Below are 25306 nucleotides of genomic sequence, written 5' to 3' on the forward strand. Positions count from 1 at the left end.
GTGAGATGATCGAAACCACCATCAAGTTCCACGTTTGACTGATCTCTCCCACCGGATAATAACAACTGCAAGCTGCGGAAATGTGCTGATTTAAACTTCTGTTCTTGAACTCTAAAAGGTAAGCTTCGTTTTAGTTTTGTGGCTTACTAGTAGCTAAAACTGCTTTTGCTCATTAGAGATTAACAGTTATTTTTGCCAACATGTCTCAAGGGCAGTTTAGGCCATTTTAATGCATTTTTCTTGTTTTTACAATTGTCCAATTAAAATTTTATATCCTCAGAAAAAAAGAGGATCAAGGGGATATCCAATGTCTGCCAATGCCTTGATTCCACCTGACTAAAACTAGCTCAAGCTTGTTATCTTAACATGGACAAAATTAATATTTGGCATTCAATATTTTTTTACTTTCATTCGTGAAAACTAGATGTGGGATGAAGCCACTTGATTATTTTTATTATCAATTAGCAGCTTTTTCAATTCGTCTCAATCTCATCATGTAATTTAGAGAGTAGGCTATTGAATATCACATGACAATATTGTTAATTATTTTGTAGAAATTAAAATAAAAATTTATTTGTATATAATGGTGGTCCAATGACTATTAAAATTCATACATAACATTATATACATCTTCATTTAAAATTGACCTCAGTGTTTCCTAATATAAAAAAGTGTATGTCTACCCATATATTTATAAATAAATATTTTATTGTCATTATATATTATATAACTGGTATTATATTTTAGTTGTATCAGTTGCAGCTCTAATCTATACATATGTGTTTCTGGATAGCTCTGTCAGGTCATGCCAAGTGTTACATCACTCTTGGTATTAATGGTATTAATTTTGGCCAAAGGAGAAATTAATTTACATGCATGTAAATATATTAGTGTTTTGATCTTGACAGTTGATCTTTAAAACAGTTTAATGGCATAGTTCATAAACACAAGCACAATCTTTGTGCAAACTGAACTGCTTGCTTTGTTGTCGGCTTATTTCTTCAGACTCTTACTTTGTGTTATTTTCTCAGCACAGTTTTGCAAATGATGTCCAGTCATTTCACGGAAGAGGAGCTGTCCTCGTAGCCCCGACGAAAACATTGTTTGTTTGGAACATCATTCTCATTGCTTGCTTGGTTTCAAGGAAATCTTGATTTTTGTTTGCGTGTTGGTCCATGTGAGAGGTCGAAAGTGTTTCTCCAACGCGTCCTCCAAAAACTCAGACTGTTGTCCAAAGCAGACGAGGCTCAGCCCCCTCATTCGGAAGTGATGGGAAGTGTGAGAGCCCACCGGTACAGCATAGTTTCCTCGGAAGAAGGCGGGATGAAGCTGTCCCCTATCGGCGTGCAAAACGGCTACGGAAATGGAAATGTGGGCAGCAAAGTGCACACGCAGCACCAAGAACAAAGCCGCTTCGTCAACAAGGACGGGCACTGCAATGTGCAGTTTATCAACATGAGTGAAAAAGGTCAACGCTACCTGGCTGACATCTTCACGACATGCGTTGACATCCGCTGGCGTTGGATGATGGTCCTCTTCTGCCTCTCCTTCCTACTGTCCTGGCTTCTCTTTGGATTAATATTCTGGTTTATTGCACTTTCGTCTGGGGACTTGGAGAATCAAGAGCATATTTGTATTTCAAATGTCGACAGCTTCACAGCAGCCTTCCTGTTTTCCGTGGAGACGCAAACTACTATTGGATATGGTTACCGGTATGTAACAGAGGACTGTCCTATGGCTGTCTTCATGGTGGTTTTCCAGAGCATCTTGGGATGCATCATTGATGCCTTCATCATTGGTGCGGTCATGGCTAAGATGGCTAAGCCTAAGAAAAGAAACGGAACCCTTGTGTTCAGTCACTATGCCACAATAGCCATGAGGGATGGTAAACTGTGTCTGATGTGGAGGGTCGGGAACCTCCGGAAAAGCCACCTGGTGGAAGCTCACGTTCGCGCCCAGCTGCTCAAATCTCGCACCACCCCTGAAGGCGAGTTCATCCCGCTGGATCAGTTAGACATTGATGTCGGATTCGACACTGGTATTGACCGTATCTTTTTAGTGTCCCCCATCACCATTGTGCATGAGATTGATGAGGACAGTCCATTCTATGACATAAGCAAACAGGAACTGGAAAGTTCTGAGCTGGAGATAGTCGTGATTTTGGAAGGCATGGTGGAAGCTACTGCCATGACCACTCAGTGTCGCAGCTCTTACGTGTCGAGCGAAATCCTGTGGGGTCATCGCTTTGAGCCGGTCCTTTTTGAGGAGAAAAATCATTACAAAGTGGACTATTCACACTTTGAGAACACATACGAGGTTCCCAGCACGCCTCAGTGCAGCGCTCGAGATTTGGCCGAAAAGAAGTACATCACATCTAGCTCGAACTCTTTTTGTTATGAGAACGAAGTAGCCTTTATGGATAAAGAGGAAACAGAGGATGACGACGATGATGATGATGATGATGACCTGAATAACATCAGAAGAGACAGTGTGGCATTGGAAGGATGTAATATTGATGATGTCAAAAGCACGGCTTCTAGTCAGGATACTTTACCACTTCAACTCAAGCCTTTAAGACAGCAGCCAGAGATATGATGCCTTTAGAAAGTTGCTTTGTGTGTGGTGACGTTATTTGTATAGCATACAAATGAAAAAGCATGACTGTGGAAAGGCTGTTTTGCTGCTGTTTTGAGAGCATGATGCAATTGATTTGTGGTGTAACCCAAAAGGTTAGGTTGCATACGTCTGGAAATATTCACTTTGACTTGTTATCTAGCAAGACAGATCAACAAACATGAACTTTCAAATCTACTCTGACACAATCAATTTGTAATATAGACAAGCGCAGCACACGATATAGATAATATAAGCTCTTTTCTCAAGTAAGCCAATCACAGCAACTTAAAACCAATTCCAAACCAATCACACAACTCAATATGGCTCATATACATGGCACCCCCCACCCCCCCGCCCCAATTAATCCACTCCTGGAAAAATGGATCAATTGCATTCTATATAGAACCCCAGGGTTTTGACTCAATAAAACCCCCCCACAAAAAACAGGGCCTATATACGGAGAAATGTCTTAAATTATGGCATTATACTTTTCATTTTAATGCTTTGTTTAATTCATAAGATTTTGTTAAAACTAAATCTTTAAAATGATACTATAATCTGAACCCATAAAAATTATATATATATATATATATATATATATATATATATATATATATATATATATATATATATATATATATATATATATATATATATATATATATATATATATATATATATATATATATATAATATATGAAGCACCTGCCGGAACTTATATAACTTTTTATATAACTACAGTATATATAAAGTTTCACATTAGCATGTTGCTAAAGATGCAGTGCTCTAAAATGCATGATTTGTATGAACAGTTCATTCAAATTGGATAGAGCTAATTTCCTCTCCACCATATTGAATGCACTTTTTTATTTCATTGAGCTTTGATTCTTTTTTCATTAAGGAATAGGAAACATTTAGCTGAAATATGGTAGGCTACACTGTAAAAAATTTGTGGTGGTTTTTGTTGGTTTAACTTAAAAAAGTAAGTAACCTGGTTGCCTTAAAATGTTGAGTTTATTGAAATTAAAAATTTGAGTTGATACAATGAAGGAAATTAGTTTAATAAATAGAAACTCAAAATATTTTTGTATCTGAACCACATAAAAAAATGTAAAAATGTTGTTGAATCTCAAAAAATGTTCATTGTATTAACTCAAAATTTTAATTTCAATGAACTCAAAATTTTAAGGCAACCATGTAACTTTTTTTCTAAATAATTTTTTTACAGTGTAGGAGCATAATGTTTTTTGGGAACAGCTTTTACACATAAAACCAGTTCATGATGTCGTAACATGGTATGTAAGCTCACTAGGTTTTGGAGCACAGCTATCATTTTAAAAGTCAAAATTATTTTACAGGACTATTTTGTTCCATTGTCCTTGCACACAAGCTGTTAATAGTACATTCAGAATAATACCTTGTGTCGTGACGAAATCATGTTTGTATTCAAAGGCAGACAATGAAGCGGTTTCCTTTTGATCATGTTTTTGAAATGACACCTACAATATAATGCATTTCTCAGCATTTAAAACTCACTGAATTCAAGATAAATGAGCAGAAGCATAAAGTTAGAACCTTGGAATCCATATTTCACGGTTCTAATGTGCTTTTCATTGACAGTAGGCATTTTTATGTGAAGAGATACGTGTTCACACATTATTTGCAAAGCTTAGCTGAAAATAATGAAAGAAATCTGTTAACGAGCTGGTCTCTTAACATACGTCTCTCCTCTTTCCATAAATAAAGTTCTGTATAAAAAGAAATGTTTTATGATATCAGTAGTGAAGATTAGCCATCCATTTTAATGACAGTATAAGCTAATCTAGGGCACTTATTGTTTGATCATTAGTGAACGTAAAGCTCCTCGGTCCATGTACTGCAACTTCCACACAGGGTTTGTCAAAGCACACTCAACATCTCAGGGTTTGGATGAAATCTGGCATTCATACATTATGAGCGGTCAAAGTGTTGTAAATAAACTACAGCAAATCTTTGAATAATATGTAAAGAATGTCATGTTCATAGCAGTATATGTGCTTTCGATGTGCAATATAGCTTCAGTGACTGAAGACGTGAATGTTAATGTTTATGAATGAAGGCACGAATGTTACTTATCTGCTGCTATTTAAGAAAGATTAGAAAATATGTTTATGTTGACAAATGGACAAAAACATACTATTTTGTTTCGTGTGACATAATGTGTTAAAATCCAAGTAATAATGACTTGCAATGCTGTGAAACATGGAACCAATATCTGTTTATATATAAAGACTGTGACAGTAGCTATTAAAATAAACCACAATAAAAGTTACTATTCATTAACAATATACTCTGCAACGTAATCATGTGCAGAAGTTTGCCTGATTTGTAATAAATTCAAGGTGAACCCCGGTCCATATTTGTAAATGTTTGGTTGTATGCATAAGTACATTCTGTGTTTCTAGGTTTCAAAACTAGGTTCTAGGTAATATATTTTTTACATGTTTTAGACATCATAAAATAATATTTTATTGTGTATTTCTTAGGTCTCCAGCATATTTAATATTTCATGAAGATAGTTTTATTTTGACCACATCACAAGTTATGTAAATGACAACATTCCAGATTATGACATCACATACATTTGCATGCTAAATTTAAAGAGACAGAAGATGTTTATTCATTTTTAGACTGTAAATGTAGTTGCCATAGATCATCCAGACAAAAGCATTGTGTGGCTTGAATAATTTGAATCCATGACCCTAGTTTGTGTAAACAGTGAATCGATTGGGCACCGGAGATGCAATGAGAGGATTGGATTTTGTTCTGCTGAAAGTCTGATTTCTCCCTGAGGCAATTTTCCACATTACATGTCCTCTTTACTAGGGAAAGAAAAAAATCAGTTGACTATGTTTCATTGAGCGTCAGATACTTAAAGGGATAGTTCATATTTGTTCCAAACCCATACGGGTTCCTTTCTGCTGTTGAACACAAAAGAAAATATCTTGAAGAATGTTGGTAACTAACATGAGGGTAGCCATTAATGTCCATATTTTTCTTTTTCTGCTGTGGAAGTCAATGGGTACTGTCAACTGTTTGGTTACTGACAAATGGGTTTAAAATAGCTTATTTTGTGTTCAACAGTAGAAGGTAACTTAACAGATACCACAACAGTGGTTGAGTAAATGATGAAAGAATTAAACTATCCCTTCAACTATCTTGTTGTACACTGTATTATATTTTATATATCCACAGTCTGGGGGAAAGTCTCTCTCACATTTAAAAGGAGGTCTAAGCCTTCATAATCCGAGCTACATAATAAAGTACACAAAGTAATATGAAGCAGCTGTTGCAATGGAAGTTATTAATGGTGCAGTGTCAGTTCAGGTGTGGTCACAGTTATCAGGTTTAATCTCTAATGTTATTCCTGATGAATAAAGTCTGGTTTTGAGATTTGGATTATCCCTCTACCATGCTGTGCAGGGAAAAATATATGACGCACACTTTCACAGAGCAGTGAAGTAGATTAAATGGGTGTCAGTAAAGAATTTGCGTCAATATGTTTCTCACTCTTAAATTTGATTCTTGTTTGCAATGAGTCTGCAAACAAATTTTTTGAGTGTGTAATAAATTCATATAATGGTTGATCTATAACCATGCTGATAAAGTTTTAATATCAGGTTTTTTTATTTGCTACATAAAATTTAAAAAAAAATATTAACTCTTCTGGGAAGTTTTCCACAAACTTTAGGAGTGTGCTTATGGTAATTTTTGACCATATAGAAGCACATTTGTGAGGTCAGGCACTGATGTTGGACGAGAAGGCCTGGCTTGTAGTCTCTGCTCTAATTCATCCCAAAGGTGATATATCGGATTGAGGTCAGGACTCTGTGCAGGCCAGTCAAGTTCCTCCACACAAAACTCACTCATCCATGTCTTTAAGGACCTTGCTTTGTGCACTGGTGCACAGTCATATTGGAACAGGAAGGGGGGCATCCCCAAACGGTTCCCACAAATTTGGGAGCATGAAATTATCCAAAATGTCTTGGTATACTGAAGCATTAAGAGTTCCTTTCACTGGAACTAAGGGACCAAGCCCAACCCCTGAAAAACAACGCCAGACCATAATCCCCCATCCCCCAAACTTTACACTTGGCACAATGAAGTCAGGCAAGTACCATTCTCCTGGTTACTGCCAAAGCCAGACTCGTCCAGTACCACGCTTGATTTCCCTGAGCTCATGAGAGCGACCTATTTTTTCACAAATGTTTTTAGAAGAAGTCTGCATTCATTCTTGCACAGACTGTGTAGTTTCATGGCATACATAAACCCAGTTATGCATAATGAAGATTAAAATGTTGTAACACAGTCAAGTTTGCAGTATACAGACTATTGCTGTTGACATCTCCACAGTCTGACATTTCTGAGTGAGTATTGACATAACATTCCCTCCAACGCTGATTACATAAAGCAGTTTCCATTAAAGAACTGTAGCGACACTGAAACGCTAATATCACATTATAAAAAAGTATGCTGCAGTATGCTGTGCACAGATTAAATAGACAATGTACATTTTGTGTATGCATATAGATTATTTAGATTACCTTAGTTTAATAAATTTGGCAAAAATGTGTACTCAACCGAGCATATCGTGTGTATCGTATCCCCCATTCCAATGCTTTCTTTCTTTCTTTCTTTCTTTCTTTCTCTCTTTCTCTCTTTTTCTCTTTCTTTCTTTCTTTCTCTCTTTCTTTCTTTCTTTCTTTCTCTCTCTCAGCGTTTTTAGACAAAGTTGCCAGCCAGCTCCAGCCTTTTTTTTTAAAATTATTTTTATAAAAGTTTAATTCCCCCCGTATTTTGTTGGATGAATATCTGAACATTCAATATATCAAAAGAAAGAAAAGACTCTCTGCTTTTAAACAAAAAAAATCATAAATTCTTTTTCATAAAAAATAAAAATAAGCATGATCTCTTAAGTAGGTACTTACTTTTAATAAGTAGCTTCACAACCGGAAAAAAACATGTTCTAATTAGTATGAGTGTGTGTAGTATGAATGTAATCTGGATGTACTCCACTTGCCATGTGACCTACCAGCGTCAGCTGCATTGTGTCACTGCCATTCACAAATCCTCTTCTGTGGTCTCATGGGTAAAATGTCCATCATATGCACACTTCAGAATCTCACCCGTGGTATAGGTCATCCAGATACTTTCATGGGTACTTTGAATTTAGACATACTTTTGTCACATACTGCTTTTCACCTATAGTAGGGAAGTATGCAAATTGTGATGCTATACATGCAGTATACATTGTTTATCATTGCATTTTTCACTTGACTCTAGTATACAGTATATACGGTGCAGTAAGACAGTATTCCAAACTGAAGTGGCAGCCCGAGCATCATATTTCTTTTCCCAACATGCACCTGCCCTGCATAATCATTCCAGCAGCTGTTCATAATGCTGCGTTTGCACTGCTGTGCTCCAGCTGGCTTTCTAATAGTTTCTAATCGTCTGATAGCTTTACTCCAGCCAAATGGCATCATGATGAAACCTGTCAACACTAAATAAGCGTCTGCATATCAGCAGCCAAGCTTTAAACCACTCTCTTAATTCGAATAGCTCAATGGCTCAGGAGGACATACCACTTTTTGACCACCAGAGGACAATAAGAGAACAACAATGACATTTAAACTTGTGAGAGTTGTCCACCCTCACTGTTTTCAGTTTCTTGTGACTTCAAAATGACATATAGTTGCAAAAATGTTTAATGCCACAATGTTATCTTAGACAATATACAATTAAAATAAATACAGATGCTTTTCCAAATGCATTTGTGCCCAAGACACCTTCATAAAGTAGAACCAGTGTATCTTGGTAATAAATAGACACAATCATTTGTGGGTTCAGAAATTGTGATTTTAATGAAACAGCATGAATTGCAGTATAACAAGTGAGCAAAAATTTATTAAAATGTGTCCGGCTGCATTATTTATTAATCAGCAAAGAACCATTAAAAACTTGATTTAGTTTATGACTTTGTTTCTTTTTATGAAAGCAATCAGCATGCTCATCGTACAACTTGAGGGCTGTTTGACAAATTTTACAGATTCAAACATGGCAATATACAAATGTGACTTCAAAATACTATTAAAATTCATGCGGTATAAAGTTTACTAAAGTAACCAAAAACATTCACAGCCAGTCTTACCTATTTGATATAATTTCCTAATGAAATAGGATATTCAAGGGAAAATATTATGCAAAATGAACCTTTATAAGGTGAACACAACGTACGTGCGTGCGTGCGTGTGTGTGCGCGCGCGCGCGCGTGTGTGTGTGTACAACCAGCTTATAATGTTAAAAATCCACCCAATACTTTTTTTTTTAATAATCCCCATCAATCATTATCATTCTCTCATAACGTTTGTTTCCTATTTACCCCTATGCTACATGTAAGAGTAAGGAAACCCCACCCATTTATGAGCTGAACTTTTAGCATAGACACACCCCTGAATGAGAAGCACAGAGAGCTGTATCAGCTAGCTAGAGTATTACAATATCTGTGCCAAAAAAAAAACATTACATCCAAGCCACTGAGGAAATTGTGGATGATTTTCATTTATGAAAATCACGTGCCAAAGAATGTTGGTAAAATGGTATATATGCGGCAAATTATTTTACGTATGACTGTTTCACCAATGATGGTCAGTCTCAGTACAACGCTGGATTTGTGAAAAAGTTGTTTCTGAAGGTTAATATACCAACGCTTTTCTCTCTAATTTCCTGTCCAGAACAAGTAAGGATTGATATGGCACTTCGTATTCAGTTAATATTTGCAAATTTCCTTTCTAAATGAGCTTTCTAGAATGCTGTATGGCTAATATGGCTTAAGTTATAGTTGCTGACTGTATTCACAGAGACTAGAGCTATGTCGTTAGTTTAATCCTGAAAACGCTCACCATCTGCGTAATTCATACGATCCCACATGAGAACCTATTTAACAATTTATAGATTAACATGACAGTAAACCCGTTGACTTGAATTAAAACTAAAGTTGCATACATGGATTCACTAACCATTCAGAAAAGTCCATGTGCAGTCTAAAAGTCTAAAATTTCTTTCTGAGTCTCTTCATCTCCGGTTCAAACATGTAAGGTTGTTGAACTAACTCTTGAACTAACTGGTTATTTCTAACAATTTGTCTGCAAGATTTGTTTTGTTGTTGAGGTTGTATCTGAAACTCATGTAAAGAAGCCACTTGAAGGGGAGCAGCAGCTCATTTGCATTTAAAGGGACACACACACACACACACACATTTTTGCTCAAATCCAAATATGGGCAAATTTGACAAGCTATAATAAATGATCTAGGGGGTATTTTGACCTGAAATGTCACAGACACATCCTGGGTACACCAGAGTTTTATATTATAGCTTGTGAAGAGGCATAATATGTCCTCTTTAAATGAGGAAAAGTGTAGGGCGGACCTTGATTTTATCCACTGGGAACTGATTTGATGGTGACCATATTTTTGTTGTTGTTTGTTTGTTTTAGAATGCGTCATGATAATGTATTTTAAAAATTAAATACCTTTTTTTTTATTTTTTATTTTGACATTAATAATACAATTTGGTGCTGACTTGTTATTTGCAAAAAGTCCATATGACTGTAAAATTAAAATGTGGTGCAATTTAAGATCAGCCAAATTCATAAATGTAAATGTATTTGAACATGTAAAACTTGCCACCTATTGGCAATTGTAGACTAAAAATCATGATTTGATTAAAAATCATAAAGGAACTAGACTCTTACTTTCTGGCTACTATGAGACTGTGGTAGAGAGGTTTTACAATGATATGCAGGTAGAGCGAGCTGTCAATGAGGTACTCAGATGCTCTACGTTGCAGGTCCGCTTCCAACAGAAAGTCTCCCGCCTCCTCCGTGCTCTGATGGAAGTTGTAGACATGACGGACAACCACCTTCCCCTGCTTGCGGGCCGAAACGATGACAGTCTTTTGAAAGCTGATTCCAGCAAAGTCCGGACTCGAGGTGGCGGGTGTGACGATGATCCGTGGACGCCCCCCGTCGGTACGAGTGGGCTGCAAGGATCCCTGCTCCGGGTAAACGGATCGCACACTAAGAGGAAGCCAGCGTGGAGAGAAAAGAGCATTCCACGTCACACGTTTGCTGGTGTCGTAACCACTTGGTCCGAGTTGAGTCTGAAAGCTGAAGCTGCGGTCGTCTCGCGTAGGGTTGTTGATCACCCACGGGGAGCCCCATGCTGGTGACAGGTAGTTACGTGGCATGAAGAGGCTACAGTTAACGTCAAAGTACTTTGCGAGCTGGACGGGTGAGGCTGCGTGGAACTGGAAGGCCAGGAAGAGCAGATCACGTATGGATTCGTAATATTTCAACATCAGAGGTGACTTCTTCTGCAGGTGGAACAAATGTTGGGGAGATATCATGGCGTAACGTATTGCTTTGAGTGCGTTCTCGGCTGTTTCATCTGAAGGTTGGTTCTGGTTGATCCATGCTTCCACAGCTTCGTACAGCTCCAGTTCACTCTGAAGAACGAGGTCTGAACGCTGGAGCAAAGAAAGCAGGAGTTCTTCGCTCACTGAGCTCCACTCGGCGCTCTGTAGAACCGATGAGAGGTTCCAGGACAGGTACTGCAGGCAGCTGTTCTGCAGGTTCACATCCCCGATCTGCATGGCGTATTGATACCACCCCACCACGTGGCCCGTGGGTGAATCGCTGGACAGGTGCTGGGCCATATATTGGGTGAGGCCCTGCTGGAGGTCCCACACATGATACTTGCTGGCGAGCTTGTGTAAAGGAATGGCTTGGTTCAGACGCAATGTGATGTCACCGCAGTACAAGTACCTGCAGGGAAAGAGGTCGGGCTGTAAAAATCAACCTTCCCATTGACATTTTACCTGAGATAACTTTGATTACTCTGAAACTTTTTCTCCATAACCTGTGTGAAACGATAACATAACACAACTCAATGCTGCACTAAAAAGTGCACCAGAAGCCTTTATCATCTCATTAATACAGATCCACACACCTGAAATGCAGGGGAATAAAACTGAACAACAATTTTCTCCCTCAATTTAGTAAATTGTGGCCACATTGTACTAAATTGTTCCCCTGTTTAGATTTAACACAACATGACCACAATTTAGTAAAATGTTAAACGAAATTATACACTTCTTGGCCAAAAAAAATGCTGTTTGGATTTAAATAGGCAAGTACTTAGGAGTACATGAATGATCATTATTTCAGTGATTATTATGTTTCTAGCATGTTATATGTTTGTTCTTCTAACAGTTCTTCTAACCCTGATTGATGAAGTGTGTAGTTTTTTATTTCTTAAACAAAGACACATTATGGCTATATTCCAGGATGTCAATGTCAAAATTCATCCGGCATGAAGAATCATTTTAAGTCCAGACCTTAAATTCATTGAAAATATTTGGGATGTGCTGGAGGAGACTTTACAGAGTTCTGGACTCTTGCATTTTTAATACAAGATCTTGACCAACTTATTGATTTAAATTCAAACAGACACTTTTGTTTTGTGCACCTGGCAGTGCATGATAAACACGGTTTACTTAAAGCGAGGGAACTAATTATTAAAGTGTGTTGATGTACCAGTGAGTTGTGGGAGCAAATTGTTATTTCATGACCACAATATACATTTTTTCCCTACGTGTCATGTGCGGGGCTCTGCACAATGATATGTCGAACCTGAAAACCTTCATGAACTTTCATTATTGTGTCTTTCAGACTGTCCCTGTAATATTTGTACTTTGGTTGCCTTAGTTTTATCCCAAATTTTATTGTAACTACATTATATGCATATCATTGTATGTTATGGCTTGCATTATACATTTTATTATGGGCCCCAGAAAGCCTAACAACTTTGTGGAAAGTAACTGATTTTTCCCCCTGAAGATCTACAAAATAAAAAAATTATTGAATATTTTAAACAAATAAAAGGATTAAGTTCTATGAATTATAAAAAATATAAAATAAAATTAATTAAAACAAACATAAAATAAATGTGTGTTTTTTTTAAATCTACAAATTAAAAATTTTAAAAACAAGAAATAAAAACAAAAAATAGAAAATACATAAAATAATAAACAAAATGTGGCACCTTTCCTATTACTAGAGGCAAAAAATGTTATTCCTTTTAAATTAATCTTTTGTACAAGTATCTTCAAAGTACAAATCCAGAAAGTGAATCTAACAAAATGATTTACAACAAAATCATTACCAGAGCAATACTTTACTAACTACCAAAGTCAACTAAAAGGCAAACACATTACATCATAGACTTTTTCCCAGAAACCCCAGTTAGTTGCTCCCAGTTAATGGAGTGTTATGGCCTATTGATTATAGATTTAGACGGTTGAAGGTTAAAAGCTCAAGGGTAAAGCATGAACAGTCACCTCAACCACAGGTTGCTCCAAGAGAATTGTATCACTTTGTGTAAAAATTTGCTAAATGACCAATTATTAATGAATTACTCACCTAATGAACTTATCAAAGACAGCTGCACAGTCTGGTGTCTCTCTGAGGACCATTGCAGTGGAGTTGCGGGTCTGAAGGAGCTCGTCAAACACATCGCTCTGGAGGGTCAATACCAGCGAGTGGACCTGGATCACCTTCACCTCGTCCGTGTTCAAGGTCTGAACGCGCAGGCTCACGTCACTGCCGTTTCCCTGGGTCAGCAGGGACTCCATGCGCTGCACCAGAGCCATTGAATGGTTCAGTGTGGTAGCACTATTCTCCAACACCACATCTGTCTTCAATGCAGCTACAGGACAGAAATACGACACTTGTGACCCAATTGGGGCAACGAAAGAGGGCAACTAAAAAAAGGAGGCTGTACAAATTGTTTGTAACTAGAACAATGTATATTACAAAAGGTTTAGATGTTTTTAATTGCATTTGAACTGCTTTTTGTTGTTGTTGAATAATGTGAAAATAAATCTCTCAAAGATTCATAATTGTATACCTAGTTGTGTCATTTATGTAGTTGGAACTAGTGTTATAAATTTGAAACCCACCCCAGAGTTTGGTTTCCATCTAGGTTTTTGTTTTTGTTTTTTGTTTTGACACTAAACTGTAAATTTTCCTTCTTTCAAAATCATAAACAGTCATATAATATTAAGTAGAGCAATTATTTTGCATTTCAGCTTCCAAAGGCACTTTTGGTCTCAAAGAGCCCAAAAAAGGAGGGGAAAAACATGCAAGCCTGAATACAAAATCACAAGCGAGACCTTGTTAATGAAAGGCTCTGACTGCTGCTCATTGAAGTCACGTGGCACATTCACTCGCACCTGACACTTTGATCAGTTCAGTCGTTTGAAAGCTTCTGAATTTCCTGTAAAGATGGTGACTTCTCTTATAACTGCAAATGAACTGTACAACATTGTGTCTGCACATTTAAAGGGATTTTTTATGGATTATAAAGGAGGTTTTAATGTTAAAAACTAAAAACATGACCAGGGAAAATTACAATTTGTCATGAAGTATCTTCTATAACATACACAAATATATGGCTATTCCAGCAACTACTAACAAAAATCTATGATCTTACCTCCTACACATAGAGCAACACAAAGGTTGGCCAGGCAGACCACGGCAGGAACGCTTCCTCCAGAGTTCACCATGTCTCGTCCTGTATTAATATCGTCTTTCTTTCTCCTGGATGCCTTTTTTCCCACCCCAATCTCTCTCTCTCGGTATGTGCTGCCCAGGCTCGCTGTCCCACACTCTTTATGTAGGACGCTGGCACATCGCTGAGCATCTCTCAGCCACATGAAGCCCATTGATTGGTGGAATCCGGCTGGGCCGTTTCCATGACGACCGCTTTGATTGTGAGTTTCTCCTCTTTCAATGTTACATGATATCGATCTGTAGCACTGGGCTGCGTGTTTGGACTGAAGTGGGCGTCTGGAGTGGGATGCGGTCTACACATGGGGGCTTTTGCTAGTGTATTAGCTAAAAAAAAAGGAACAGAATACAATAGAAAATAAATATTATTGCACATTGTTCACAATGTTGGATTGCACAGAGGATATCCATATAGTAACATCTTAAAACATATAAATGTATGCACAAATCCATGTTTGGGTGGCTAAACACCCATTCTATGTGATTAACATGAATAAAATTGAAAGAGAAAGCATGACAAAGAAAGAAAACCACCTTAAAATAAGGTTCAATATTCTGTTACAAACTGAAATTTTGTTGTGTAGTTTAACAATAGGAAACAAAAAATCCCACCAGGATGTCAGGGTGTTGCTATGTGGTTGCTAAGGTGTTAATTACTTGCTGATATAAAAAATAATAAAGCACATCAAGGCCTTTAAAGTAAATCTATGGGACTTTTTACATTTTATCATTCTCAGGGGGAAAAACATTTGCTTAAAATAAGCAATAGAACATCTCTCAACAAGCTGCAGTTTCAGGTATCATTTTTATATGTCTGTGATGTGCAAAGGTGTAGGATCACAATAAACTGCCTAAATTTGTATTATACATTTTATTGACTGGCGCCTTGCATGACACTCAAGCACACCTTACAAACATAATAAAACAATCAACATTAAACAAGAAATATTCATTATTACAGCTTGGACATACTGGATACAAGCATAAAAGATATCATAAAAGCGTGTCTAAAAAGATGGGCCTCAAGGCGAGATTCAAAACCAAGAAGACTTTCACTGAAATTGTGCAAGTTTGAGGGAGAACAAGAGTGAGTGCAAAGTATGAGATCTTAAAATATGAGTAGGAGTGGAGATATGAAGGTCAGAGAAGTAAGAAGGCAAGATTATCGAGTGCCTTGTAAGTAAAAAGAAGGATTTTAAAATCAATACGATATTTAACCAAGAGCCAATGCAAGTGCAGATAATTCGAGCAGCTGAATTCTGTATTAGCTGGAGTTTGTAGAGAAGATTTGAAGGCAGGCTATAAAGAAAAAATGTTACAGTAGGCAATATGGGAAGTGACTAAAGGGTTAACAAGAATCGCAGTGATCTTTACTGAGAGACCCAGAAAAAGTAAAAAGTATACGTGAACAGAATTTGAAAATGTAAATTATTTTGCCAAAATAAGAGGGATCGTACCAAGTGCTTTTTTTTTATATTTAGCACTGTCCTGAATAAGGTGTTACATAAAATATGTTTACATAATAGTCCACAAGACAAGACAAAAATAAATAGCTGATTTTATAAAAATAATAAATGTTACATTTATATAGCACTTATCTGGGTCCTCAAAGCGCTTCACATAGAAGGGGGAATCTCCTCAACCACTGCATCCACCTGGATGATGTGACGGCAGCCATATTCTGCCAGAACGCTCACCACACACCAGCTGATTGGTGGAGAGGAGACCAAGTGTTGAAGCCAATCAGGAGAGGGGGATGATTAGGAGGCCATGATGGACAGGACAGAGGGGCCAATGGGTAAATTTTGCCAGAATGCCAGGGTTACACCCATACTCTTTTTCTGAAGGACATCCTGGGATATTTAACGACCAGAGAGAGTCAGGACCTCGGTTTAACATCTCATCCGCAAATGACTCTATTCAAAAGCTTATGCACCCTTGATTCTTAATACTGTAGTTCCCTGGAAGATCCACAACTGTGTATGTGTTTTGTGATAGTTGTTCTTGAGCCCCTTGTTTGTCCTGAGCAGTAAAATTGCCTAATTTCTTCAGAAAAATCCTCCAGGTCCTGCACATTCTTCATTTTTCCAGCATCTTTTTGCATATTTGAACCCTTTTCAAGAGGGACTGTATGATTTTGAGATCCATCTTTTCATACTGAAGACAATTGAGGGACTCAAACACAAATATTAAAAAAGGTTCAAACATTCACTGATGCTCCAGAAGGAAACACGATGCATTAAGTACGAATCGGGGGTGAAAATATGTTGAATTCGAAAAACAAGGTGAATTGTACTTAATTTGCCAAGAAACATGTAACATATCTTCGGAAGCAACATATTGTCTGTTCTACATATTTAACTAAAAAAAATTAATACATTTATATATATATAGTAGGACAGGTCAGTGGAATTGAATAAAAACTTAGTTGGGCAAAAGATGATTAATAAAAAAAGAGGACCCAAAACTGAGCTTAGTAAGTTATTAGAGATCTTAACTAATATCATCTCAACACTATGATATGGATGGAAACCAGATTGAAAAACAACTATTACCAGAAAGACCCCAGACCTGTGCTCTTATAATCCTTTCCAATATTTTAGAAAGAGTCATTCTGATTATTAAAGGGGTGATAAATTGAGAAATCTACTTTCCCTTGAGCTTTTTATATATACAAGGTCATGATATGTAAGAATATCCAGTAAGTTTCGGAGCTAAACATTTCCGTGTTAGTAAAAGAAAAGCTTTTATAGACACCAGTCCCAGAAAATTTCGTCAATGACGTTATAGAAGGGGGATACACCTGCTTCTGTAGCCCCGCCCACCGACTCATGGAGCTAAACAAGCAATAAACATGAGAAAGATGGCAAGATAATCATTTGTAAGCAAGACACATGTCGACACAGGATTTGCAGACATATTAAGATTAAAACACAATGATGTGCCTTTTTATATTGGACCCAACAGGAATGATGCCACACACCTAGTAACACACGTAAAATGTTTTTTATTTTATTTGTGTCAGTACTGCATTGTTACAGATCATATTATGTGTAAGTGTCTAACAGAACATACCTTAGCACACTGTCACAGGCTGGAGAATCCCTTATTTGTTGGTTAATTGCAATTCGGGTTCAGAGTGCCAGGGCTTGCAAAGCCCAACATCTTAGGGCTATGTATTTTCCAGACGGGCTAGCAAAACGTAAGCCCACCGGCAGGCTGGTGAATCTTAAATAGTGAAATATTCCTTTCTTGATTTGCATTGTTCACACTCTTGACTTGATATTTGAAGAGTGCGAGCACGTGTGCAATTCACGCTTATATCCACCGATCGGGCAGGCAAAGTAAAAAAAATGTTTTGATTCAATCGCAGGTGGAGGGGAGATAAATCGTTGTGTTTGTTTGATAAATATGTTTTGAGAGCCCTGTCAGAGAACTATTTCAGTTGCCGCTTTCAAAACAATCCAGGCAACAACAAAAAGTCAGTTCATGACACATTTAAGGGAACACATGCATATGGTACATTACAAAAGATGATAGAACACTATATAATACAAAGAGTAGAGCATCATGTGGAGGTCGTTACAGCCTTGTCCTGCTCATGTTTGTCTCTCTGTTGTTGCTTCATCTTTCTGTACAGCTGCACCACTCTCTCCCGCTCCTCCTCCATCATCCTCTTCCTCGCCATAGAGGGCTTGGCTACCGACACAGGACTGTGCCCCAGGAGGGAGTTGAGAAGAAGACCTCTAGAGGCCCCCTTAAGGTCAAATCAGGATGGGAATTATAAACAAATTGAATTTTAATTAGCATCACAAAAGGGAATAGATGCACATAAACTGTTTACCTGGGGTTTGACTACGGCTTTCCTTGGTTTAACACTCAGTGATGGAGGCGCCATGGCAACCTCTCCAAACAGTACCTCATCTAAGGGGAAAAGAAATGACAGCCAGGATAAATTTGGACCTTTGATGAGAATGCTGAACTATACACACTCACCTAAAGGATTATTAGGAACATCATACTAATACTGTGTTTGACCCCCTTTCACATTCAGAAGTACCTTAATTCTACGTGGCATTGATTCAACAAGGGGCTGAAAGCATTCTTTAGAAATGTTGGCCCATATTGATAGGATAGCATCTTGCAGTTGATGGAGATTTGTGGGATGCACATCCAGGGCACGAAGCTCCCGTTCCACCACATCCCAAAGATGCTCTATTGGGTTGAGATCTGGTGACTGTGGAGCCATTTTAGTTCAGTGAACTCATCGTCATGTACAAGAAACCAATTTAAAATGAATAGAGCTTTGTGACATGGTGCATTATCCTGCTGGAAGTAGCCATCAGAGGATGGGTACATGGTGGTCATTAGGGAATGGACATGGTCAGAAACAATGCTCAGGTAGGCCGTGGCATTTAAATGATGCCCAATTGGCACTAAGAGGCCTAAAGTGTGCCAAGAAAACATCCCCCACACCATTACACCACCACCACCAGCCTGCACAGTGGTAACAAGGCTTGATGGATCCATGTTCTCATTCTGTTTACGCCAAATTCTGACTCCATCATCTGAATGTCTCAACAGAAATCGATACTCATCAAACCAGGCAACATTTTTCCAGTCTTAAACCGTTTTGGTGAGCTTGTGCAAATTGTAGCCTCTTTTTCCTATTTGTAGCGGAGATGAGTGGTACCCGGTGGGGTCTTCTGCTGTTGTAGCCCACCCGCCTCAAGATTGTGCGTGTTGTGGCTTCACAAATGCTTTGCTGCATACCTCGGTTGTAACGAGTGGTTATTTCAGTCAAAGTTGCTCTTCTATCAGCTTGAATCAGTCGGACCGTTCTCCTCTGACCTCCAGCATCAACAAGGCATTTTCGCCCACAGTACTGCCACATACTAGATGTTTTTCCTTTTCGCACCATTCTTTGTAAACCCTAGTAATGGTTGTGCTTGAAAATCCCAGTAACTGAGCAGATTGTGAAATACTCAGACCGGCCCGTCTGGCACCAACAACCATGCCATGCTCAAAATTGCTTAACTCACCTTTCTTTCCCATTCTGACATTCAGTTTGGAGTTCAGGAGATTGTCTTGACCAGGACCACACCCCTAAATGCATTGATGCAACTGCCATGTGATTGGTTGATTAGATAATTGCTTTAATGAAAAATTGAACAGGTGTTCCTAATAATCCTTTAGGTGAGTGTATATACACATACCTTTAAACATCTCCTCCTCTTCACGCTCCACTTGCTGGTTTAACTTCTTTTTCTGCTGCCTTAGTTTCCCTTTATGGAGCCTAAAATAAAGCAAAATACAAATTAACAAGTTATGGCGGTATTTTAAAATGACTTTTTTATTTAGATAACCTTTGAAACGAGCAAGTAAACTTATTATGATGATTATTTAATGCATTTGTGCTCTAATTGTTTGGATTCACAGGCTTAATAATTGAAATTAGCAGCAACAATTAATACAAATAATAATATTATATGTGTACCCTAAGAAACTTTCTTTGCAAAGTGTAAACATTTTGCTTGTTTGCAAGCGAATCCAAAAGTAACATGAACGCCGCTACTTTAAAGTCTGTGCGTTAATCAGTAGGCATGCCAAACTAACCAATTCTTTTTAGTGGGTTTCTTTTCCTCCGTCTTCTCTTCTTTCTTTAGCTCAGTCTCCGGCTGTCGCTGTAGCTGGTTGTTGGTGAGAAAGAGGACATGCTCAGTCTCTTGGGTCATGCGATGGATGTAAGCTTTCTCTGACTCCTTTCGCCCTCTGCGGAAGTGTGGGACAGGAATATCCCCTGAGATCATCTTTGGCTTAGTGGCTAAAATAAGAGACATATATGAACAACATACAGCAAGACATCCCTTCCTCCACTGCCCTTGCCATTGGCTGTGACCTTGAGCAATATTTGTGGGTCACTAGGTTGTCAACCCAGACAGCAGAGGAGTGATGCTGCTAGAGTGACCACCTGCTAATAAGCCCAAGGGGGGACAAGGGGTATGTTTCTGAGGGACAATGTGGGACACTGCCTGGCGCAGCGGTGCCCCCACCCCCCAGCCAGACTCACCGATAGTGGTTTGCCCATTTCTAGCTCATAGCACCTTATATGATATCAATAATGCCCTCTTCCCCTAAACATATGTAATTGCTGATGTATGCTCATGAATAGGCCAACCAATGTGTATTTTTTTCATATATGAACATTCAATGAATTGACAGATGCACTTCCACTTAAGATTTACTATAGCTATTTAATTTTATTTCATTACAATTTATTCACTTTAAAATTGTAGTTGCTCAACACGGAACAGTTAAAAAAAATCTGATTGATGAAGGATGGTAAACTTGCATCTTAGTAAAGTCTGAATCTGTGTCGTTTGACATCGTAATCCCCTCCATGTACAATGGAGAAAGACGTTTTGCAAAGGTCACAAAAAGCCCTCTCGGTATCCCCCTCAACACCTTTCAGCCACAAATATTAATTTTCCCTGGCTTTCTTGTACCCATCTCTTTTTAATTGATGATGGCAGTGCCTCAGACTGCCATTTTTCGAGTTGGTTGGAAAGCGCGCATCTAAAAGTTCCCTACCAGTGTGTCTTGGTATGCACGTGCGTGCGCCGTCATGACAACAAAGTTGACAACCTAGTCAACAGTTCAACTTTTTTTGGAGCAAGCATTGATCATGCGTGACACGTGAATTCATGAATTCTGCTTCAAACGCTGTTAGGGCCAGCGCTACATGGGACGGGTGGTCACCCTAGATGCTGCCCACGATGCACCTCAATTATCAACCAACTGCCAAATTGCATGCAAATGTTATAAAAGAATATAATGCAAATAATGCATAAATGGGTAATAATTATGTGCAGTGACAAAAATAAATATCTTGCCATTTTGAAAGGTAATGATATTATTACCAATCTTCAGGCAAACCTCTAATGAATGATATATTTTACAGAATCACATTAAAGGGGTGATGAATTGAGGAATCAACTTTTCATTCAGACTTTGATATATAAACGTTCATTGTGATATTGTTCATTGTTAAGAATATCCTGTATGTTTCTGAGCTGAAAACTTCCTTGTTTTCCAGGCCCAGAAAACAATCTCAGAATATGTAGGCCTTTGACGTCATTAATTGTTAAATTGCCACCTCAACAGATAAATGTGTACGTCTGCTTTTGTAGCCTTGCCCACCGAGTCATACCTGAGATAATATGGGCCTACACAGAGCTAAATCGCATCTAACTTCTAAGCAATAAACATATCACAAACTTATTTCGGATTCCAATATTATGAATGCATGGATGAACTTTATTTTTAATGAATATCCAGCTCACAGGGTAGACATTGCACATCTTAATTTCACCATGGTTTCGTTTGTAAACAACAGACTGGATTTGCTGACAGAATGAGATTACAAGAATGAATTTTCCCCGGTTCCAGCTGACCAAGTGTCGAGGTGTCCATGAGCAAGACACCTAACCCCAGCTGCTCCCGACGAGCTGGATGGCACCTTGCATGGCTGACACCACCGTCGGTGTGTGAATGAGAGAATGAATGGGTAAATGTGAGGCAAGATGTAACACGCTTTGGATGGGCATTGTTTTAAAAGCGCTATATAAATGAAGCCCATTTACCATTTTGCGAGCCCTGTGGGCGATTCAGTTGCCGGTTGCCGTTTCCCCTTATACTTTCAAAACAATCCCTCATTTGTACTGACAGGGGAGCTGATGCTCATTAAATCTTATCAATCCTAGCCCACAGTGGGTGTTTACTTCCAACCCTTCAATGCAGCACAGCCATTCAAACAGAGCGTTTTTTTCAAAGAAGCTCAAAGCCAGGGTACAAAATAGCCTATTACTTATTCATTATGATGTTTTTGAAAAAGAAAAAAAACATTTTTTTTTTTGCTTTGATGTTTTACAAAATGCATGCAAACATCATTAGTTGACCTTAGGCAACAGTAAAAAATAAAAAAGGTCCGTTCACGACCCCTTTAAGATCTTCCATTAATAAATTAACAGATTTATTTAACATTTTAGGCAGCTGGTATTCCACTTTTATGATAAAATATCCAACATGAGTAATGCAATTTCAATGCAACGTTAAAATGACTATACGAACAGAAAATATTTTAAGTGATTACATTTATTAAAATGTACACAAAATGTAAATGTACATTACAGAAATTGTACACGTAACTACATTTACATAATTCTTATTAGATTATCTGTTTTTTTATTTCAAAATTAACTTTTACAAATAATACAGTAAGTATTTGTCTGATTTTAATGTGTAGTTCAAGCTGCAGCATTTATTTACCACCTTTGCATTATTACTTTTTTTTTTAAAAGATTGTGTAAAACTGGCAGTACCTTTTTTCCTTTTCTTGGAGCCTTGTTTCATCATCTCTTTACTCTTCATGATTTCACGCAGACGATGAGGAATCTGCTGGAGGTGGTCGTCTGATGCAGGATCAGCATGTTTCTTTGACTTCTTTGTACTAATAAAATACAAGAAACCTTTCAATTAGATATCAACACCAATAAAATTAGTAAATGTGTTGTAGAAAAAGGAACAAAAATAGTTTTCCATTATAAAGAGCTACTGTGATTTGCTCCAAGGCAAAAATATATATTTTAAATGTTTAAGAAAATCCAGCAATTGATATTCGTCCAAGGACTTTATTTAACACAATACAGTCTGTTATTAATCCACCTTGCAATGTCTTGAGCAAGGTGTCAGAATCCATCTGTGAAAACTTTTTGAATTATTTTGTTGAGAAAGTATCCTCTGTTAGGCAGAATATGAACAGTACTTTTTACACCAATGCTGTCCCTCCTGTTGTCTCACCTGCAGTGTTTGAACGATTTGAACCGGTGTCTTTATCACGCCTTTCTGAGGTGGTGCAGGGGTTGTCGCCCACCAACTGCCCCCTCGATATTGTTCCAACCAAGGTGCTCAAACAGGTCTTTGATACTGTTGGACCATGCGTCCTCTCGCTCATTAACAGCTGCCTCAGCTCAGGGACTGTCCCAACTGTCTTTAAGCACGCAGTGGTCAGACCACTTTTAAAAAAACCCAACCTGGATCCCGACATTTTGTCTAATTTTAGACCTGTCTCACATTTACCATTTTTATCAAAGGTCCTAGAAAAGGTTGTGCTATCACAGTTACAGCCTTTTTTAGAAAATAACTCAATTTTAGAAAAGTTTCAGTCTGGTTTTAGGTCACGACATAGCACTGAGTCTGCGCTGCTGAAAGTCCACAACGACATCCTTCTATCCCTTGATGCTAAAAGATCTGTGCTGTTGGTGATGCTGGATCTAACAGCAGCTTTCGACACTGTGGACCATTCAGTACTTATCGCCCGCCTTGCTCAACAGGTCGGCCTCACGGGTTCAGTCCTGCAGTGGTTTCGCTCCTACTTGAACAACAGGAGCTTTTCAGTTATGATCAATGAATTTTCGTCATCCACTGCTCCTCTGTCCTCTGGAGTGCCACAAGGATCCATTCTTGGCCCTGTTCTATTTTCACTGTACATGTTGCCTCTTGGTTCCATTATTGCCAAGCACAATCTTTCTTTCCACTTATATGCAGACGACCTCCAGGTCTATATGCCTGTGCTTCCAAATGATGGTTCAGCTCTAGACTCCTTGCATAGTTGCCTATCTGATATTAAACTATGGCTTTCACGAAACTTTCTTCATCTGAATGAGAGTAAAACGGAATACATTATTTTTGGTTCCCCTATTTTACACCACGATTTATCATCAAGCACAACCCCTCAAGTTAGTGAGGCAATAAAGAATCTGGGGGTGATTTTTGACAGAGATCTGAATTTTAACAAACAAATTAACTCTGTAGTAAAAGCAAGCTTTTTCCAGCTGCGACTTTTAGCCAAAGTAAAGCCTTTTCTGTGCCGCAGTGATCTGGAAAAGGCAATTCATGCTTTTATCAGCTCACGCATTGATTACTGTAACGCACTCTACATTGGCATCACACAGTCTTCACTCCATCGTCTCCAACTGGTACAGAATGCAGCTGCTCGTCTTCTAACCGGTACATCTAGACACAGCCATATTAGTCCAGTTCTCTGTTCTCTCCACTGGCTCCCGGTTCGGTACCGTGTTGATTTTAAAATTTTAATGTTTGCCTTTAAAGCTCTTAATGGCCTTGCGCCACCTTATTTATCAGAGATTTTAAGTGTCCACCGTCCAAACAGAGCCCTCCGGTCGGCTGACCAGATGAGGCTAGTTGTGCCGAGGTCCCGGTGCAAGCAGTGGGGCGATCGTTCATTTGCTTTTGCTGCTCCTAAACTTTGGAACACTCTACCAGTAGACCTGCGTGTTCTTACAGACCTGGCCCTATTCAAGTCCAGGTTAAAAACGCATTTATTTAAACTGGCTTTTAACACACAGTAGCACTGTGGCACTTTGAATTTTATTTTTGAATTTTATTTTTGTATTTTGTGTAACTGTTCCTTTGGTTATTGCTTCATGTATTAATATATTATTTATTGTAGATGTTTTTCTGTTCTAAATGTAAAGCACCTTGGTCCTCCTTTTGGTTGTTGGAAGGTGCTATACAAATAAAGTTTGATTGATTGATTGATTGATTGATATTTAAATAATTATAAGATAAATATAATTTCAGAACTATGCTTATAGGCTAAGGGTCCCAAAAACCTGAACCTAAATACACTTATTTTAGTCATCCATATTTATGAACACTGTATGTATCTGGACAACACATTTTCAAAACACACTTATTAATATATTTTGTTGTGACGTTTGGGGAATGTAATAAGAAATCCTGAAAGATGCAAAGTTCCCCAAGTAAGTTAACATGCGTTCCCCGAATAATTACGCTGTGAACTGTCTTCACAATTTTCTGTCAGTCCATATGATATACATGGTTTACTTTAAATCAATCAATAATAAATAATACTTTTAAATGTATAATACAAAAATACTTTTTCATTTAGTTGTTTACCAGTTGAAACGACTATCCAG

General features: G+C 38.0%; 3 protein-coding genes across 4 annotated transcripts in view; 1 reads left to right on the forward strand and 2 right to left on the reverse strand.

Moving 5' to 3' along the window:
• kcnj2b (potassium inwardly rectifying channel subfamily J member 2b) lies at positions 1 to 3134 on the forward strand. Of its 2 annotated transcripts, none has more exons than XM_067429019.1 (2): positions 1 to 118; positions 1032 to 3134. In XM_067429019.1, exon 2 carries the CDS (start codon positions 1270 to 1272, stop codon positions 2593 to 2595), a length of 1326 nt encoding a protein of 441 aa, XP_067285120.1. In that variant the 5' UTR covers positions 1 to 118; positions 1032 to 1269; the 3' UTR covers positions 2596 to 3134. The 2 variants fall into 2 exon arrangements, with proteins under 2 accessions (XP_067285120.1, XP_067285121.1); XM_067429020.1 differs by having other exon boundaries at positions 69 to 118; positions 1037 to 3134.
• A 5626-nt stretch (positions 3135 to 8760) lies between these two features.
• Positions 8761 to 17266, reverse strand: btbd17b (BTB (POZ) domain containing 17b). The gene is made up of 4 exons (XM_067421866.1): positions 15867 to 17266; positions 14209 to 14612; positions 13137 to 13422; positions 8761 to 11480 (listed from the first exon to the last, which is right to left on the reverse strand). The coding sequence occupies exons 2-4, from the start codon at positions 14438 to 14440 to the stop codon at positions 10406 to 10408; spliced, it is 1593 nt and encodes a 530-aa protein (XP_067277967.1). The 5' UTR covers positions 14441 to 14612; positions 15867 to 17266; the 3' UTR covers positions 8761 to 10405.
• Positions 17267 to 17767: 501 nt separating this feature from the next.
• Positions 17768 to 25306, reverse strand: part of ccdc137 (coiled-coil domain containing 137) — a 7787-nt gene continuing 248 nt past the window's right edge. Inside the window, exons 2-6 of the mRNA XM_067421879.1 lie at positions 22667 to 22794; positions 19902 to 20109; positions 19502 to 19581; positions 18130 to 18209; positions 17768 to 18042 (exon numbers count right to left, since the gene is read on the reverse strand). Of these exons, the coding sequence (XP_067277980.1) occupies positions 17854 to 18042; positions 18130 to 18209; positions 19502 to 19581; positions 19902 to 20109; positions 22667 to 22794 (685 nt within the window). The 3' untranslated portion in view covers positions 17768 to 17853. The remainder of the gene's footprint in view (positions 18043 to 18129; positions 18210 to 19501; positions 19582 to 19901; positions 20110 to 22666; positions 22795 to 25306) is intronic.

This window comes from Pseudorasbora parva, chromosome 2 (assembly GCF_024679245.1).
Source record: "Pseudorasbora parva isolate DD20220531a chromosome 2, ASM2467924v1, whole genome shotgun sequence".
Lineage (NCBI taxonomy): Eukaryota > Metazoa > Chordata > Actinopteri > Cypriniformes > Gobionidae > Pseudorasbora > Pseudorasbora parva.

What these genes read in the sequence shown, in the direction of transcription:
- kcnj2b (XM_067429019.1), top strand. Translation starts at nt 1,270, where the DNA reads ATGGGAAGTGTGAGAGCCCACCGGTACAGCATAGTTTCCTCGGAAGAA.
- btbd17b (XM_067421866.1), bottom strand. Translation starts at nt 14,440, where the DNA reads ATGGGCTTCATGTGGCTGAGAGATGCTCAGCGATGTGCCAGCGTCCTA. An exon ending in TGTTGCTCTATGTGTAGGAG is followed by an intron (nt 13,423 to 14,208) that starts GTAAGATCATAG and finishes TCTGTCCTGTAG; the next exon opens with CTGCATTGAAGACAGATGTG. An exon ending in GTCTTTGATAAGTTCATTAG is followed by an intron (nt 11,481 to 13,136) that starts GTGAGTAATTCA and finishes CTTTCCCTGCAG; the next exon opens with GTACTTGTACTGCGGTGACA.